The sequence below is a fragment of the Leuciscus leuciscus genome (assembly GCF_965113295.1).
Source record: "Leuciscus leuciscus genome assembly, chromosome: 6".
Lineage (NCBI taxonomy): Eukaryota > Metazoa > Chordata > Actinopteri > Cypriniformes > Leuciscidae > Leuciscus > Leuciscus leuciscus.
Window position 1 is genome coordinate 18,652,093 of NC_138730.1, and position 16,117 is coordinate 18,668,209.

Consider the following 16,117-nt stretch of genomic DNA (forward strand, 5'->3'; position numbering starts at 1 on the left):
TACTGGGCGAACTTAATTAATATTCATAACTTAAGTATTCGTAGTAGACGATAGATAGACAGTATATAAACTGTTACTGGACACAGCGACCCCATAGGTTTCAACAGACGTCATGGCTTACAACAACATACGCCACCTGATGGAGATTAGATGCAATACACTACTCATCCTTTTTTCTCGCTTTTGCTTCTTTATATTTATATTGTAATAACCTATTTATATATTTGTCACCCGCCCTTAATGATGCTGTTTTATGACTAGAATGCTGTAAATATTGGAATGCTTCTCAATATTTATGATGTTGTAACGTGTATAACAAAACTGGAATTATTATGGAAACAAGACAGTCCAATAAAATGCTTCCTAGACTAAGTCTTCATAAGATTGGTTTGTCTTATTCACAAAGCTCAACTGATTGGTAGATCTTTCAAAACAATTTCCCCCACAGCAACCTTTGAAGTAGCCTACTATATAGGCTAGTCCCCATTTCCAATCAAAACACTTTGGATTTCACCTCAGAGATTTCATTTGTTTCATGATCACTTTATTGCAGTTTTTGCTGAATCTTTGCTTTAAATTTACCCTGTCTTTATCAACCTGTTCACAATGTTTTTCTATCCTACGGTGCTCAATCATCGGACTGGGTGCTTTGCCACGATATGGTGAGTTTTCATTTCTTTCAGAGAGTTGGGCCTATTGACTATTTGTATGAGAAGGTGTGCTTAACATATCCATTGCATGAAGGATAAATGTTATAATCTGTCCATTTAAAAGGTCTAATCCTAAAACTGAGGCATAGCTATTAATATCTACCCAAATATATATTTATTCAGGTTGGCGGCCACTAAAGGACGAAAGATCAGTCGGAGAGATATGCTTAAAGTCAATGTCCAGCGCACTTGGTTAGTAGCAGCCTATCCTTTCAACGAAATTAAATAAATAAATGACTTGTCAATAATGTTCTACATGATCGCATTTAAAGACAACAATAAAGTTTTTTTTTTTTTATTGAATAAAATTAATTATAATAAAAAAATAAATGAATGGCGTTATTCTCAAACAGCGATGACATCATGGATTACGTGTTGGTCAGAGTCCCGCCCCCGCTGTCAGGATTGCCCCGCCCCCGGTTCTCCCTGTACCTGTCCTCTCAGCTGCAGTATGGAGTGGTGCTGGTCTACCACAGACAGTGCGATTTATTGTTAGGTGGGCTGGGTCCATGTGTCAAAAATATATAACATATTTTACATATAACAATGATGTTTTTTGCTGTTTTGACTGTATATTTATCCTTTAAGATGACACTGTGGGCTGATAAGGATCATGATATTTATAGCATTTAGAGACTTTTGTGTGTGCTTTTCTCAGAGGACACTCAGGGGGCAATTGATAGACTCTTCCGCCTTAACCGGAAGGCTAACATTGATTTGATGGATGAGGAAACCAGGTCAGACACTATTTCATTTACATTTACACATGAGCATCCTTTATGTTGTCATGATATCAATAGTGCTAATGCAGATGAATGGAACCATTATGTCTGATGAACGTTGTCTGTGATCCTTTTTAAACAATGACCTTTGGATTCAATACTTCAGATTCTTTTATTTATTAGTTTATTTAACAGGGTACATTAATAAACATTACTGTAATAGTGTCAGAATGGTTTTTCATCTGTAGTCCCTGCACAGAATGTCACAGCATCAGCCTGAAAACACATAGCCTACAAAAAAGATTAAAATGAACATTTCATGTTATTTTTAGATTACAAAACAACATTGCAGTATTTGCAACCCATTCTAACTTTAGTTAGAGGCCTTTTTCAAGGTTAAAATTAAAGAAAAAGTACAGTTTTACATCCAGAATTTTAGGCGAGAGCAGCAACAGGACAAAGATTGGAAATATGAATGAAAAAGAGATTCAGAGTTTGATGCGTATAAGATGTATTTAACATTTACAGTTTCCTCCTCTTTCCTTTCAGGCAGAGTCACATGATCCCTGATGCTGCTGCGCTGTTTGATGAAACCGAGGGTGCGAGGGATCCGTTCTTCGGGGTTATGGAAGGCATGTACAGCCTGCCGAGTCCAAGCAACCTCATTCAGGTGCAATATAACTCACAATTTCAAAGAAACACTAAAGTTCTGCCATACGTACCATTCATAAGGTGGGGGCCAGGAGGATCTTTTTTAAGGAAATGCTTTTATGGGATGCATTAAATTGAACATAGTGACAGTAAAGACTCTTATAAAGTTATAAAAATTGTATAATGGTTTCACAACAATATTAAGCAGCACAACTGTTTTCTTCATCACCAAATTCATCATATTAGAATGATTTCTGAAGGATCATGTGACACTGAAGACTGGAGTAATGATGCTGAAAATTCAGCTTTGCATCACAGGAATAAATTACATTTTAAAATATCTTAAAATAGAAAACAGTTCTTTTAAATTGTAATAATATTCCACATTATTACTGCTTTTACTGTATTTTTAAGCAAATAAATGCACCCTTAGGGAGCCTTTCAAAAATATTACAAAAAATCCTACTGACACCAAACTTCATTTCTAGGTGTTGTTCATTATTTTATAATTTAACAATGAAATGAAGTCATGTGTAGTCTAACCTGTCACACTGTGTCTCAGCGAATGGAAGAGGTTTCACGAGAGCATGTCTCGCCCGCTAGAGAAACAACACCACCTTCAGATGGTGAGCACTTATTACTTCACACTGAAAAGTGATATGTTATCATTTGCAGCACATAATTACATGTATCCATAGTCTTTCAAGTAATGCTATGGGATTTTACAAATGATAAGCACCAACAATATAAAGAAGGATATAGAAATGTAAGTGTATTTTTAGCTCCTTGTTTCCCCTCTAGGCATCACGGCCAGTCAGGAGTCCATCACTCTGACAGAAAGAGAACCAGTCGTCATGTCTGAGCCAGAGGTACAGCTGTCACTCAGTCACTGTCAGCATCACTGCCTGAACTCCAGTTGTGTGTCTCCACGGTGTCGTCTCTCTGTTTCCTCAGTTTGAAGGAGCAGATCTCCCGGAGTCCAACCTGGTGGAACTACTGCTGGAGCAGCCCGAACACTTTCTTGAGCGTGAGTGCTGCTTTCACTCAAAACCAGAATTATCCTGGTGCCAGATGAAGAGGCAGATTATACTTGCACAGATATATAATGAACTTAATGAATAGTTCACTTCAAAATGAAAATTCTGTCATAATTTATTCACCCTAAAGTTGTTTCAAACCTGTATAAATAAATTCTTCTGTTGAACACAAAGGAAGATATTTTGAAGAATATCGGTAACCAAACAGTTGATGGACCCCATTGACTTCCAGTGTAGGAAAAAAATACTAATGAAGTCGATGGGGTCCATCAACTGTTTGGCTACCGATATTCTTCAAAATATTTTTTTTTATGACAATTAAGCACATTACTCTCTGATTCTCATTACTTTAATACAAATACATTAATGCTTAAAATAAAGAGTAATATTTATATTTCATAAGAATGTGAAATATTTATACTTCATCGTAGTTTTTTGTGCTGGCTTTAAACTGTGCTCATTTAAATAAATAAAAATGTAAAAAAAAGATATATATATATATATATATATATATAATTAAAAATACTATGTAAAATATAAAGTATTTATACTGTACTTCATTGTAGTTTTTTATGCTGGCTTTAAACGATGCTAATCTAAATAAAACATTTAAGAAATTATTCAAAAACACTATATAAATTGTATCTATACTAGTATTGTATTTAAAAGTATTTATACTTCAATGTAGCTTATTGTGCTGGCTTTAAACTATGCCTTTTTAAATAAAAAAATGTAAAATAAATAACTAAATAAATAAGTAAAAATGCTATATAAAATGTCAAGTATTTATACTTCATTGTAGTATTTTGTGCTGGCTGGCTCATAAAAAAATAATATATATATATATATATATATATATATATATATATAATTAAATAAAAAATAACTAAAATAAAATGTCAAGTATTTAAACTTCATTGTATCTTTTTGTGCTGCTTCAAACTATGCTCATTTAAATATTTTTTAATACTTATACTTAAGTATAAATAAATGAAGTATTTATACTTATTTGTAGCTTTTTGTGTTTCCTTAAAACTATACTAATTTAAATGAAATAATCTATAATGTAAAATAAATGTAAAAAAAAAAAAAAAGGAACAAATTAATTTACAATAAGACTCTTTTGTTATTGCAGTAATAAGAATCTAATAAGAATAACCATTAAGAATAATGAGGCAACCCAAAAATAAAACATCCACATCTGTTATGATAATGAGAATTTGTTGATGTCAGGTTTGGCGAGATTTGCTCCAACACTCATTATGAGTCAGTGCTCAGTTCACGTGGTTTTATCTCTGCGGTTTCTGTCACGTTGTGTCTTGCATACATTATAAATCAGTTTCAGGTTTAAACTTGAGAAGGGACTGTTTTTTGCAGGTGAAGATGAGAGGCAGCCGGAGATAGACAGAGAAAGAGAGCAAATAGAGAAAGAGACAGAAGAGCCGAGGATGCCTGATGAAAGAGAGCAAGAGAGAGCAGCGCTTGAGAGAGAGGCAGCAAGAGATCTGACAACATCAGCCTCTTTAGATCTGTACGTTTAGACAACTACACTTCAGAAACTTGCTCTTACGCTTTCAGTAAACAAAAGATACTAAAAATGGAAAACTTCCCAGTTTTGGAAAGAAAGCTTTTAGGGTTGATAGCTTCAAAGTCCCTCATGAAATCTAAATCTTGAATCCAGAAGCTGTAGTTTTCACCTTGGTTAGTCCATAGATAGGGCTGTACTATTAACCATGATTTAATTGTGGTCATGATTTCTGCTTCTCCCGATTAACTAAGCATAATCGTAGTCATTAAATATATCCTTTTTGATTTGATATTTCATGATCTTGCACTGGTATAGCAAGCCTCCACAAGCTTTCAAGCTTGGGCTTCTCAGATGTCAAGTGATTCATTTCCACAGTCTCCTAAATGGATGCATTTTCCACCCAGACTTTGATGATTTGAAACACCAACAAACATGCATTTTTAGCAACCTCCACTGCGATATTCTGCTCAAATGAAGGTGCAGAATAACCAGTCTGTGTTTCTTCACAATGCCGCTTATACTATTTTCTGTGAATAAATCTGCGATCAAACCTTCTCAGTAGCCGTTTCCATCCACCTATTTTCATGCAAATTTTGGGATATCACATAAAAAAGCTGGATGGAAACGCCAAGATGAGCATAAAAAACGTATGCGCTCCATTGAGGCGGCTAACTGTTTTATCCGATAAGAAGACATGCGCTGAAACTATGATGGAAACACATTTACTAAATAAATCCGACAGTGCGCTACGAAAAATCTCACAGCATCTCAAATGTTGGTTTGATCTTTCTGAAATGCGTGAGCCAAAGTGTGTCATCAGAATGATTTGGTATAATGACCTTTCAAAGTTGTTCACATGATTGTGTTCCCAAACACCAGCATCCGAACGCAAGATAACATGACAGCGTTTATTGCGTTTCGTCTGCACACTCTTAGACGCTTCCATTTTTATTACATATATTTTGATTATTTCACTGTTTTAGCTTTTGAGAGAAGTTTCTTAAGGTTTTACCAACTTTCATAAGAGAAAGTTGTTAATGAAAGTTGTTAATTATCTGTTAATGTATATAATAAATATAATAAATCAGGAAACTACACTGTAAAACATTTTTTATTTTAACTTTTAATTTTTTATCTAATCAACTTAAGATAATTAATGTGGTTCAGATAACATATTTGGAGTTTTTATTGATTAAACCAATCTCCTTCATTGCACTACCAATGAACTAAAAAATTTAAGGTAACCATGTAACTTACTTTAAGTCAGTGGTTCTCAAACTTTTTCGGTAATCCCCCACTTTGGACAAGGGGGAATTTCCAAGCCCCACCTGCCTCAACATGCTTAAGAAATAAAATGTTTAAATTTATTTAATTAACAAGTAGTATCAGTATAGTAACAAGTTATATCTAAATACAAACTAACTATCTACATCAAATAACAGCAAGTTCAAAAATACACAGTGCAGCTGTGTCAAAATTTGCATGAAATTCAAAAAAAGAGAAAATAAAAGTGCAGCTGTGTCAAAATTTGCATGAAATTCAAAAAAAGAGAAAATAAAAGTGCAGCTGTGTCAAAATTTGTATCAAGTTCAAAAATAGAAAAGCAATAAAAGTGCCACTTTGCAATCTGTTAAAAAAGAAAAGAAGATAAATCCATTTGGCAAGACAGGTCTATTTATCCCTGCATTAGTGGCTGCAATGAGCCTGTTTTGCATTGCACAATTTATTTATTGCCCACACTAGCATGCTACCCATCGGCACGAAACATAGATATAGCTATGGGCGTGAAAGTTTGTTCCGCTAATATTAATATGCCTTTATAGTCACACAAACACACACACACACATGCGTGCGCAGTCACTCTCTAGTGCACGATTCCGGGAGATTGGATCTCATTTGCGGGCGTCAAGGAGCAGCTATCAATATGTGGGAGACTCCTGGAACTTCCGGGACAGTTGGGATGTCTGGATAAAGATATAAAGCCATAAAAAGGAAAATTTCCTCCCGTTTTGCGCGCCCCACCTGTCACGTCTCTATTCCCCACCAGTGGGGCGCGCCCCACACTTTGAGAACCACTGCTTTAAGTTAAACCAACAAGATTTTCTTACAGTGTAGATGAGGTCAAATATACCCTACGTTTGAGTTGACGTTCTCGTGATTTGTGTTTACATGAAAGTGCAATAATTCCGATGTAATTTAAAAAGAAATTTCTCAAATGAGAACAAACGTGATTTAATAATTGCGATTTATATCTTCTAACCAAAATAATCATGGTTATCAGTTTAACCATTATCATGCATCCCTATCCATATACAAGCTGTCAAGTGTGGTTTTATCTGGCAAAGACATACATTTAAAGCTATTAGAAAGTTTTTTTTAAATGCAAGCTCTTTAATATGTCCAGCCCCTATTTCATGTTTTAAAATTAAATGCATTAAATGTATAAGCAAAAAAACAGTTTTCACTTTTAGGGCCAGATTTACTAAACAGGGTAAATTAGCGTGAGAGCGCAATCCCATAAAAGCGCAGATTGGAGTGGAAAGTTCTGCGCGTGATTTACTGACGACGAGCAAATTAAAGAACAAACGCAGCAGATCATTTCCATAATGACCAACACAATCTACCAAGAAAATTAGTGTCTGGTTTAAGACCTGCTTTTTTTGGGCGGTAAATAATGGCGCAAACACCAGTAAACTGACAAGCACAAACCTTAGTAAATAAAATCACCGTGCATGATTCATTTAAATACTCTACTCCCATAAATGTTGCGTCTGAAGGGAAACTCCTACAAATGCATATGCAACAAGATCAGCCGCAAAAATAACCCTTTCCACGCCTTTTCAGCCCTGATTTTTCTTTAGTAAATCCTGACAGTAGTTTTTTAACGCCAAAAGAGCATTTTTACCCAAGCTGTTAGTAAATCTGGCCCACAATGTTATACCGGTTTAAAAACGCCAAAGTTACGCTCTAAGATTATGATTTCCCAGGGCACAAATCACTGGCGCATCAAGCCAGGAAGTTGTCCTGCTGCCTGAGGAGGATTTGGGGCTTCCCATGGAGATGCCTGTGTTAGAGGAAAGAGAAAGGACGCCAGTATCTGAGGCTGTACCCATACCATCCCCTCTGCCCATCGAAGAGGAGGAAATGGCCGTTGAACGCGAGAGAGAGAGGGCGGTGAGAGAGAGGAGCCCTCTTCCTCAGGTGTGTTAGGATGTGAGGTCTGTCTTGATGAAACATTAAAGCATTTGACACATTTGTCATCAAGCCATCTGTCCCTCTGTCAGCCTGCTGCAGCGAGGCCTGAATCTCCTGAGGGGACGAGGAAGAGGAGGAGACAGCTGCTCTTCATCGATAAACACACACAGTTATCTCAAGAGGAAATGAAGGCCCGGATTGATGATGCGGAGACAGAGACCAGGCCTTTTGTAAGTCCAGAACAGTCTGTATTCAAGTCAGAATTATTTTTGTGAATAAAATGGTTGTCAGTTGTGTTTTTTTTTTTTCTCCTAGGCGACACTCATCCAACCACGCTTTGAAAAAAAGGGTGCTAAAGAACTGCTAGGGAACCCTTGCATGAGTAAGTCGGTGAATATCCGACTTAATACAGTCATATTTCACCCTAAAATCATAATATTGCTTTTGAAAGAAACTAATACTTTTATTCAGCAAGGATGCATTAAATTGAACAAAAGTGACAGCAAAGACATTTATAATGTCATAATATGACCTTTATTGATATTTCATGATAGCTTCCATGATATTCACTAAATCATCCTAAGCTTTATCCCTTTATACAGTCCAGAGCTAAAGCTAAAGCGCATAATATTGACAGTTTAGTGTTCTGCTTTCTACATAGGCCTTCCACATGAAATCCTGGCGCTATGGAAACAGGCCGCGGTCGTGAGGCCCATCCCTCCATCCAGGCCGCGCTGGGACGTTCCCGCAGCTGAGGAGATACCAGAGAGAGAGGAGGAAAGACCAGAACCAGCAGAGAGAGAAGAGGAAAGACCAGAACCAGCAGAGAGAGAAGAGGAAAGACCAGAACCAGCAGAGAGAGAAGAGGAGAGAGAGCTCAGCCCAAGAGAGGTCTACTTCCACTAACACTAACTATTACATTTTAAGATGTAACTCATCCCACACCATTTGTGTTAATACCTTAAAGGGATAGTTCACCCAAAAATGAAACTTCTGTCAGTAATTACTCACCCTCATGTTGTTCCAACCCCGTAAGACTTTCGTTCATCTTCAGAACACAAATTAAGATATTTTTGATGAAATCTGAAAGCTGGCTCACTCCTTCATAGGCTGTTAGGTAATCGATATCTGCCATCCCAGAAAAGTTAGTAAAGACATTGTTTAGTAAAGACATAGGAGTGAGCCAGCTCTCAGATTTCATCAAAAGTATCTTAATTTGTGTTCCGAAGATGAACGAAAGTCTTACGGGGTTGAAACAACATGAGGGTGAGTAATTACTGACAGAAGTTTTGGGTGAACTAACCCTTCAAAGCAGGGATTCACAAACTTTCTTTTTTCAGCTAAAACCCCTTTGACCTAAAATATTTACTTGTATTACCCTGAGATTTTGAGTTAATATTTGAATAATTTAATAACACATTTGCATGTGGTCACATGACATGCAAGTAGAGAAATAAAATATACTTTTAGAAGGTGTTTTATTTTAAAATTATTTATTCATTTTAATATTGAATTTTTATGAGTTATATTTATATTATATTTAAGATTCGCGTTCCATCAGCTCACAAACCCTCTGCCATTCCCTGTTTGGGAAACCCTGTCTTGGGTGCACACTGTGCAATTTTGGCCACGATTTGGCCGTCTGAGACAAATTTAGCAAATCCTAAAAGATTCCTCTAATCCTAGGCTAAAATATGAAGTCTTTGATCGTTAGTTTGACATGTTCACAGACAGCCGATTAATTACCATTGCGATCAAATTTGACCTCCGACGAAATTCTGGCAGTGTCAGAAGATTTGACTCTCAGTCCTGCAGTGTGACTTCTCCTACAACAACCGTCAAATTGTTGACAAATTATCTTTTTCAAGACAAGCCGTGACCAAAATTAACGTTAGAGATTTCTTTGTAGCCATCATTTAAATCCCGCGTGTAACGCAGCTCACAGTCACCGAACGTGTCATTGATTGATGATGTAAAACTCTGGACAGGTTTTCTTGCCTGCGTCCGTTTTTAACGCGTCTTGCCTGCCATACAGTCTGACATTAATGACAACTGAGATCTTACAGTGTGACATGGCTTACAGCGAGGATCATGTTCGTACAGTCTGAAAAGCAACAATCGTAAGGACGATAATAAATCGCACAGTGTGCACCCGGCTTTAAATCAGTGCTACCCAACCACCTAGCAACACCCTGAACACCCTAGAAACCACATATCAACCACCCAGAAAACTTTAACAACACCCTAACAACCAGTGACATCAAAAGTGTAGAAATTTTAAATATTCCAAAAATTTAAGATTTTAGTTTAAACATAAAGAAACTAATAAACAAAGTGATGCATGTGTGTCAACAACTGAAAGACATGCATCCCATTTAGGGCCAGATTTACTAACATCTTTCGTCAGCTCTTTTCATTCCCATCGGCGTTTTTTTGGAATTGCGCTCTCACGGTAATTTGCCCAGTTTAGTAAATCTGGCCCATAGTCTATTAGTTTGTGTGATCCAAATGGATGGATATTTTTTATGCATTTCAAATGCATACAACTTAAATTAAGTGTATAACAAGTGGTTCTGTTTTAGTGACTGATCTTTTTTCCGGCATCCTTACTATTGTAGATTCCCAGAGAAATGGTGGAGTCTGGCCTCCTCCAGGAAGAAACACCAGGTAAAATATCAGTATAACATTAGAACAGATCAGCCAGAACATTAAAAGCACCTGCCTAATAACATGTAGGTCCCCCTCGTGCTGCCAGAACAGGCATGGTCTCCACAAGACCTCTCAAGGTGTCCTGGGGGATCAGGCACCAAGACATAAGCAGCAGATCCATTAAGTCCCGCAAGTTGTGAGGTGGAGCCTCCATGGATCTAGTTTAGCCACTATTTTTTCCTTTTGCTTGGCAATTTTTTCCTGGTTCCAACACATGAAATTCAAGACCTGACTGTTCACCAGCTGCTTAATATATCCCACCCCTTAAAATCTATGTTATTCGCTTCACCTGTCTGGAGGTTTAATGTTGTGGCTGATTTTTTCAGATCACAGTTGATTGGCTTGTTTTGAAGGGAGGGAAAGAAAAGAGAATAACAGGTTTAGCTGCTACAGAATGTTCACTTTTCCTTGTATTTGCAGCCTCTTTGGTCATTTTGGAGACACCAGACAAGGATTCTTCTCCACTCGAGACACCTGAGATGAGACGGTGAGAAGAGAGATGGTAAAAGAGAGACAGAAAGTGTGAGACGGAAGTAGCTGTCGCTCTCATTAGAGACTGGTTTGACATGTGTGAGTTTCACACTCAGTCGCTGCATAATTAAGTGCCTTCTGAATAATTACTTCTGCTTTCATGGGTTTAGATCCCCTGTTCCAGAAATTCAGTTCGGTCTAGAGGACATCCCAGAGGAGAGGGTCCCAGTGATGGAAGATATTGCAATGGATATTGAGGAACAATTAAGGTAAAGCTTAAAACTGTCTGCTTCTTTTTGATGTCAATGTAAAAAAAAAAAAAAAGCAGTACAATGTTGATTCAGTTCAGTTCAATAACAGTGTAGATGTTGTAGAGTTCGTCAATTATGAAATTATTCTGCTATAAAGCTCATTATCATTATCCAGCAAGTTTTGTCCAGTAGTGTCACTGCAGTCAAATCAATATTATTACTGAATATTAGGTTACTATTATTGTAATATTATTACTGAATAGGTCTTTTAAAGCTTTACAGATTCATATATTATTTTATGATTTTTGTTGTTGTTGTTGCTTTGCCCATTTCAGTGGATTGTTACTCTGAACACATTTCTAATGTATTTCTTTCTTCTGTTGAAGGCCGCAGGATGTCATTGAAGATTTAGTGACCTTTCGCTCTCTGCTGCCCATTCAGGCCAGCCGTAGAATTGTTGCCCGAATCTTTTGGAGATTGCTAGGTAAGATTGTGGCAAGCCTTGTTTATACTTTCGCCTCGCTAAACCGGATGAGGCGTTTATACTTGACTCGCTCGCCGTTGTACTATTCTTTGAAACGACAGGGGGCGACTCTGAGTAACTGTCCTCTAAACCATCAGGAAGCAGTGGTGAGGAGAATTACACATGTGACGATGTTTGTTTTTATTACACTTCACCAATCCCACGCTACAAAAGAACCAAATAATCGTGTTAAACCCGATACACCTTGAGATTATTACTTGTGACATTACAACAAAATATATGGATATGAGAACATATGTATAAAACTAAATTAAACAACAATCTCTTAAATATTTTCTGATTTCATTAGGCATTTTCATTTAATTTCATGAACATTTTTATTAAATATGGACCTTTATTTTCTTTAAAAGGCTGGTTTCTGCTATTGTAGGCTCATTTTGTAAAAGTAAACAATTAATTTAGACAAGTGCAAACTGGCTTTTGGGTCTCGGGGTCTCGCACACGACTGCCCACACCGCGATGATGTCATTTTTGTTGTGCACTTGTGCGGACCATAGGTGTGGACGCGGCGAACCAAGCTTAAACCAGGCTTTACCATCCCATCATGCCTGACCCTTGTTAGTGAAGACTAAATGAACATAATGAAATTATGAAACCAAGGGTTTGCTTCAAAAATTGTGAGCAATTTTCCCGGTGGGATGGTCGACTTGTGGGCCAATTAAATTAAACCAATTTTATTTTCAACTAACAAAGAATTAAATGGAGAAAATCACCAGCTAGAGGCCAATAATGGTGCGAGAAGGAACACCACGATTAACAAAATAAATGAAATCAAATGCTCCCCTTAATTTATTGAAAAGTTCAGTCGCCTGGGAATTTATGCAGTCTTGTTGTTTCGTCTTGTGTTTACAGAGCAAACGGTTGCAAGAGAGGTCACAGTGCGACAGGACGTGCCGTATGGTGACATCATCATTTCACAGGCATAGATCGATCATAAAATCGATGATGACTTGCCATTATTTTCAGACAAAACTGGCATGACTTATTAAATCAGTGTTCATGGTTATGAATTTTTAAACAACTGAAAGTCCTTTAGTTGTATTAACATGTTATTGATGGTTTAACAGATTTTTGTCATTGTTTATAATATTGTGATATTTTGTAACCTATGATAAACAAGATTCGTCTTAAGAATGAAATTAACTTATGCAACTTTTCAATGTTTTCTATATTATTCTGATGATACCATGTTTGTTACAATACTCCTGTTTTTATCATAATATTAAATGTTGTCCTCTGTGTTATAGCATGAGGCATCACAAAATAAAGTTTTCTTCTTTTATTACAAACTCTTATCTTTACAGGTTCAACAACACAACTATGCAATATATATTTATCAGGTTGTTTTGGCACAAAGTACATTAGGCACTAGGTTTACCACAAATACCAGCATAGACAGAAGTGGATATGCTAAAATACATTTCAAGTTATTTCACATACCTTCATTAGTGATCGAGACAATCAACCTTTGTCATAAATATCAAAATCACAATTCAACTCAACCCCCAAAATTGCACTCATTGTAGAACACTGTCACATAAAAAGCTAAATGTTCCTCACTACACTGTCTTAGCTCTAAATATCAGTGCAAAAGTCCAGAGACATGTATGCTAAACCCAGGGAACTTTTTTTCTCCAAAAAACATTTCTTGGAAAATAAGCCCCTGAAAAGAAGAACATGCAGCACTATTTTATCGTGTAGATTCAAGAAATGTAGACCTTTCATAACAAACTGTTCTATAAAAGTCACTGTTAGAGTGAAGCAGATTAACCAAAATAATAGTGTTATAATATTGAGTATAGTGTCTAAAAAATGAAAAGCATTATCTTCGGCAAATGCTCTAATTTACTTTAAAATACTACATGCTTCTCCTACATGGTAAAACTTTGCGGTGAATCTTATTCCCTTCTCTTAACTAAACTGTTTTATTAGGGAACTGCAGATTTGAGCAGCGAATAAGACTGAATATCTTGTTTTATTCTATTTTATGAAACCCTTTTTTTCTATTATTACGCAACCACTTTTCAGCATCAAGGCCTCCTGAGAATCATCGAAACCCATAATCAGAGATCAGTTGAGAAAGCTGTCTTTCAGGGGAATTGCAACAATAACAACACTGGCTGCCTGAGGAATCAAATAATGAAATGGTGGAATTCAATTTTGCTAATAGGTGTATCTTGACAAAGGCGTGTCTTCTAGGAGATCATCCTGCAAAAAAAAGCAATAAATTTTTTTACTTTAGATGCCTGTGGATTTGCAAAACATGCCACATCCAAATCGATACGGTAAAACTGACGCCATCGTTATTGTTCGTATCACTGTGCATAAAGTGCTGAGGAAGCTGAAATTCACTGTAAGCAGTCGCCCAATCACAACAGACTGTACCACGAGCAGAGTAGGCTCTCAGAAAGGAGGAGTTGAGAGAAACCGAATCATTTATCGTTTAGACACCGTGAGAAAAGAGGTGATGCTGCAATGTATATTATGAGAAAATTAAAGTGTTTTGTAAAGTTCATGTAAACCTATTGTAGGAGACACAACAAAATTAGGAGCCTTTAAAATAGCATAATAGGGGCACTTTAAAGGAATTAGGTCACCCAAAAATGAAAATTCTGTCATTATACACTCACATTCATGTCGTTCCAAACTCGTAAGACTTTCGTTCATCTTTGGAACACAAATGAAGTCTTGATTGAAACGGGACGATATGAAGGTGAGTAATTCATGAAGGTAAAAGAGTAGCAAAACCCGAGAGCACGTAGATGTGAATTTGAGAACTTGTACGCTAATATTTACACTCACAGCGCCAATGTGAAAACCTGTCAAATTAAAATCTAAAGTTGAATGTTGAGATTTGCACTCCCGGACAATAGTCACAAACCTGTATTCTGAATTTGAAGCTGCAGATAAGTAGTGACAAATGTGTAAAATGCCATTCACAGAAATACAACGGTTGAACTATCCCTTTCAGTATTACGACTTGCTGCCCAAATGATGTGTGCAGAAATCTGTAAATATCCAAGATATGTGATATTGGCATGAGACTCACCATAGGGAGATCTTGAAGCCGATGGAATTCTGGATGCTCGTTCCGCTGGCGAAACCTGAGGAAGAGGACGGCCGAGACCATGGCAGTGCAAATGATGAAAATGGTGACCAGAGCCGCAAGCAGGGGGTCCAGGGGTGATGTAGGGCGGTGAGGAGCCTTGCCTGATTCTGGAAGATTGAGAAAGAGTGGAAACTAATTATCACTATCACAGGAACTAATAAAACCGAAGGAACATAATGGAGCTCTGCACAGACCACAGAAGTAAATGTAGATGGAAAAATAATTCAATTATCATCCATCATGTGCTTATTAGACCTCTACTGCAAGACCAAAGACACCACTCAAACCTATCAAAGGTTTTCTCTCTCTCATACTTAAGTAGAATATCTTTCTAGCCTTAGTCAAACAGAGCATGAAGGGTCAGTTCAACCATAAATAAAAAAAGCTTGAAATACATTTTTTTTAAAAGGCAGAGCTTCAATTGACCATATTTGAGTGAAAAAGCCTAAATTAAATCTGTTCATAACATAAAGTGATCGTGTCTCTTCAGAAGACTTGCATTAAACCGCTTGATTCATATGGATGACTTTCACAATATCTTATGGTCTGAAGTCTTATGGGTTCGAAATTACATGAGGATGATTAAATGATGACATCATTTTTATTTTCGCTATCCACACACCTTGATCACCCACGTCCAGTTCAGAGGGCTCGTCCTGGTCTTCCGAAGGAGCGGGTCCAGTGACCGCTGAACTGCTGGTCAGGGCAAGCTGAGATGTCTGAGGGTAACTGGAAGTGAATGGTGGAGCTGTTTGTGTTGACTGGGACGCACTGCTGGTTGAGGTGGAGAAGGTCTGATGTCCTTCACTTGGACTGATGGATGTTGCAGGAGCTGTGGCTGCTGAATCTGAAACGGTGCTCTTCACATAAGAAAGAGATGAGCTGCCGCCAACAGAAAAACCTGCAGGAGAAAGATTGGCACAGAAACACAAGCTTTGAACATAGAACGAAAAAGTAGTGAAGGTAAGATTTGAGAAAGTATGATTTAAGGATTTGAAGTTTTTTAAGAAGTTGTGAAAAGCTTGATAGAACTAGAGTGTGAGTGGTGCTAATCTATGCAAAACACTCCAACAGTTCAAAACAGGAGTGTGTGCAGTGTTGATTTCATGAAAGGTTCATGAAAGTTCATTAAGATGAATAACAAAGATGAATCTAATTAGCACTATATAGGAGGATCTTTTTTGATCTTT

General features: G+C 37.0%; 2 protein-coding genes across 2 annotated transcripts in view; one reads left to right on the forward strand and one right to left on the reverse strand.

Annotated features, from left to right (window-relative positions):
* The first annotated feature begins 3,055 nt into the window (after positions 1-3,055).
* LOC309501664 (uncharacterized protein) lies at positions 3,056-12,950 on the forward strand. The gene is made up of 10 exons (XM_082173830.1): positions 3,056-3,110; positions 7,636-7,849; positions 7,933-8,073; positions 8,159-8,225; positions 8,505-8,734; positions 10,462-10,510; positions 10,973-11,039; positions 11,194-11,292; positions 11,661-11,758; positions 12,671-12,950. Exons 2-10 carry the CDS (start codon positions 7,703-7,705, stop codon positions 12,742-12,744), a joined length of 972 nt encoding a protein of 323 aa, XP_082029956.1. The 5' UTR covers positions 3,056-3,110; positions 7,636-7,702; the 3' UTR covers positions 12,745-12,950.
* Positions 12,951-13,082: 132 nt separating this feature from the next.
* LOC309501669 (uncharacterized protein) overlaps positions 13,083-16,117 on the reverse strand; it is a 12,799-nt gene continuing 9,764 nt past the window's right edge. Inside the window, exons 3-5 of the mRNA XM_082173837.1 lie at positions 15,550-15,828; positions 14,868-15,034; positions 13,083-14,026 (exon numbers count right to left, since the gene is read on the reverse strand). Coding sequence (XP_082029963.1) covers positions 13,982-14,026; positions 14,868-15,034; positions 15,550-15,828 — 491 coding nt within the window. The 3' untranslated portion in view covers positions 13,083-13,981. The remainder of the gene's footprint in view (positions 14,027-14,867; positions 15,035-15,549; positions 15,829-16,117) is intronic.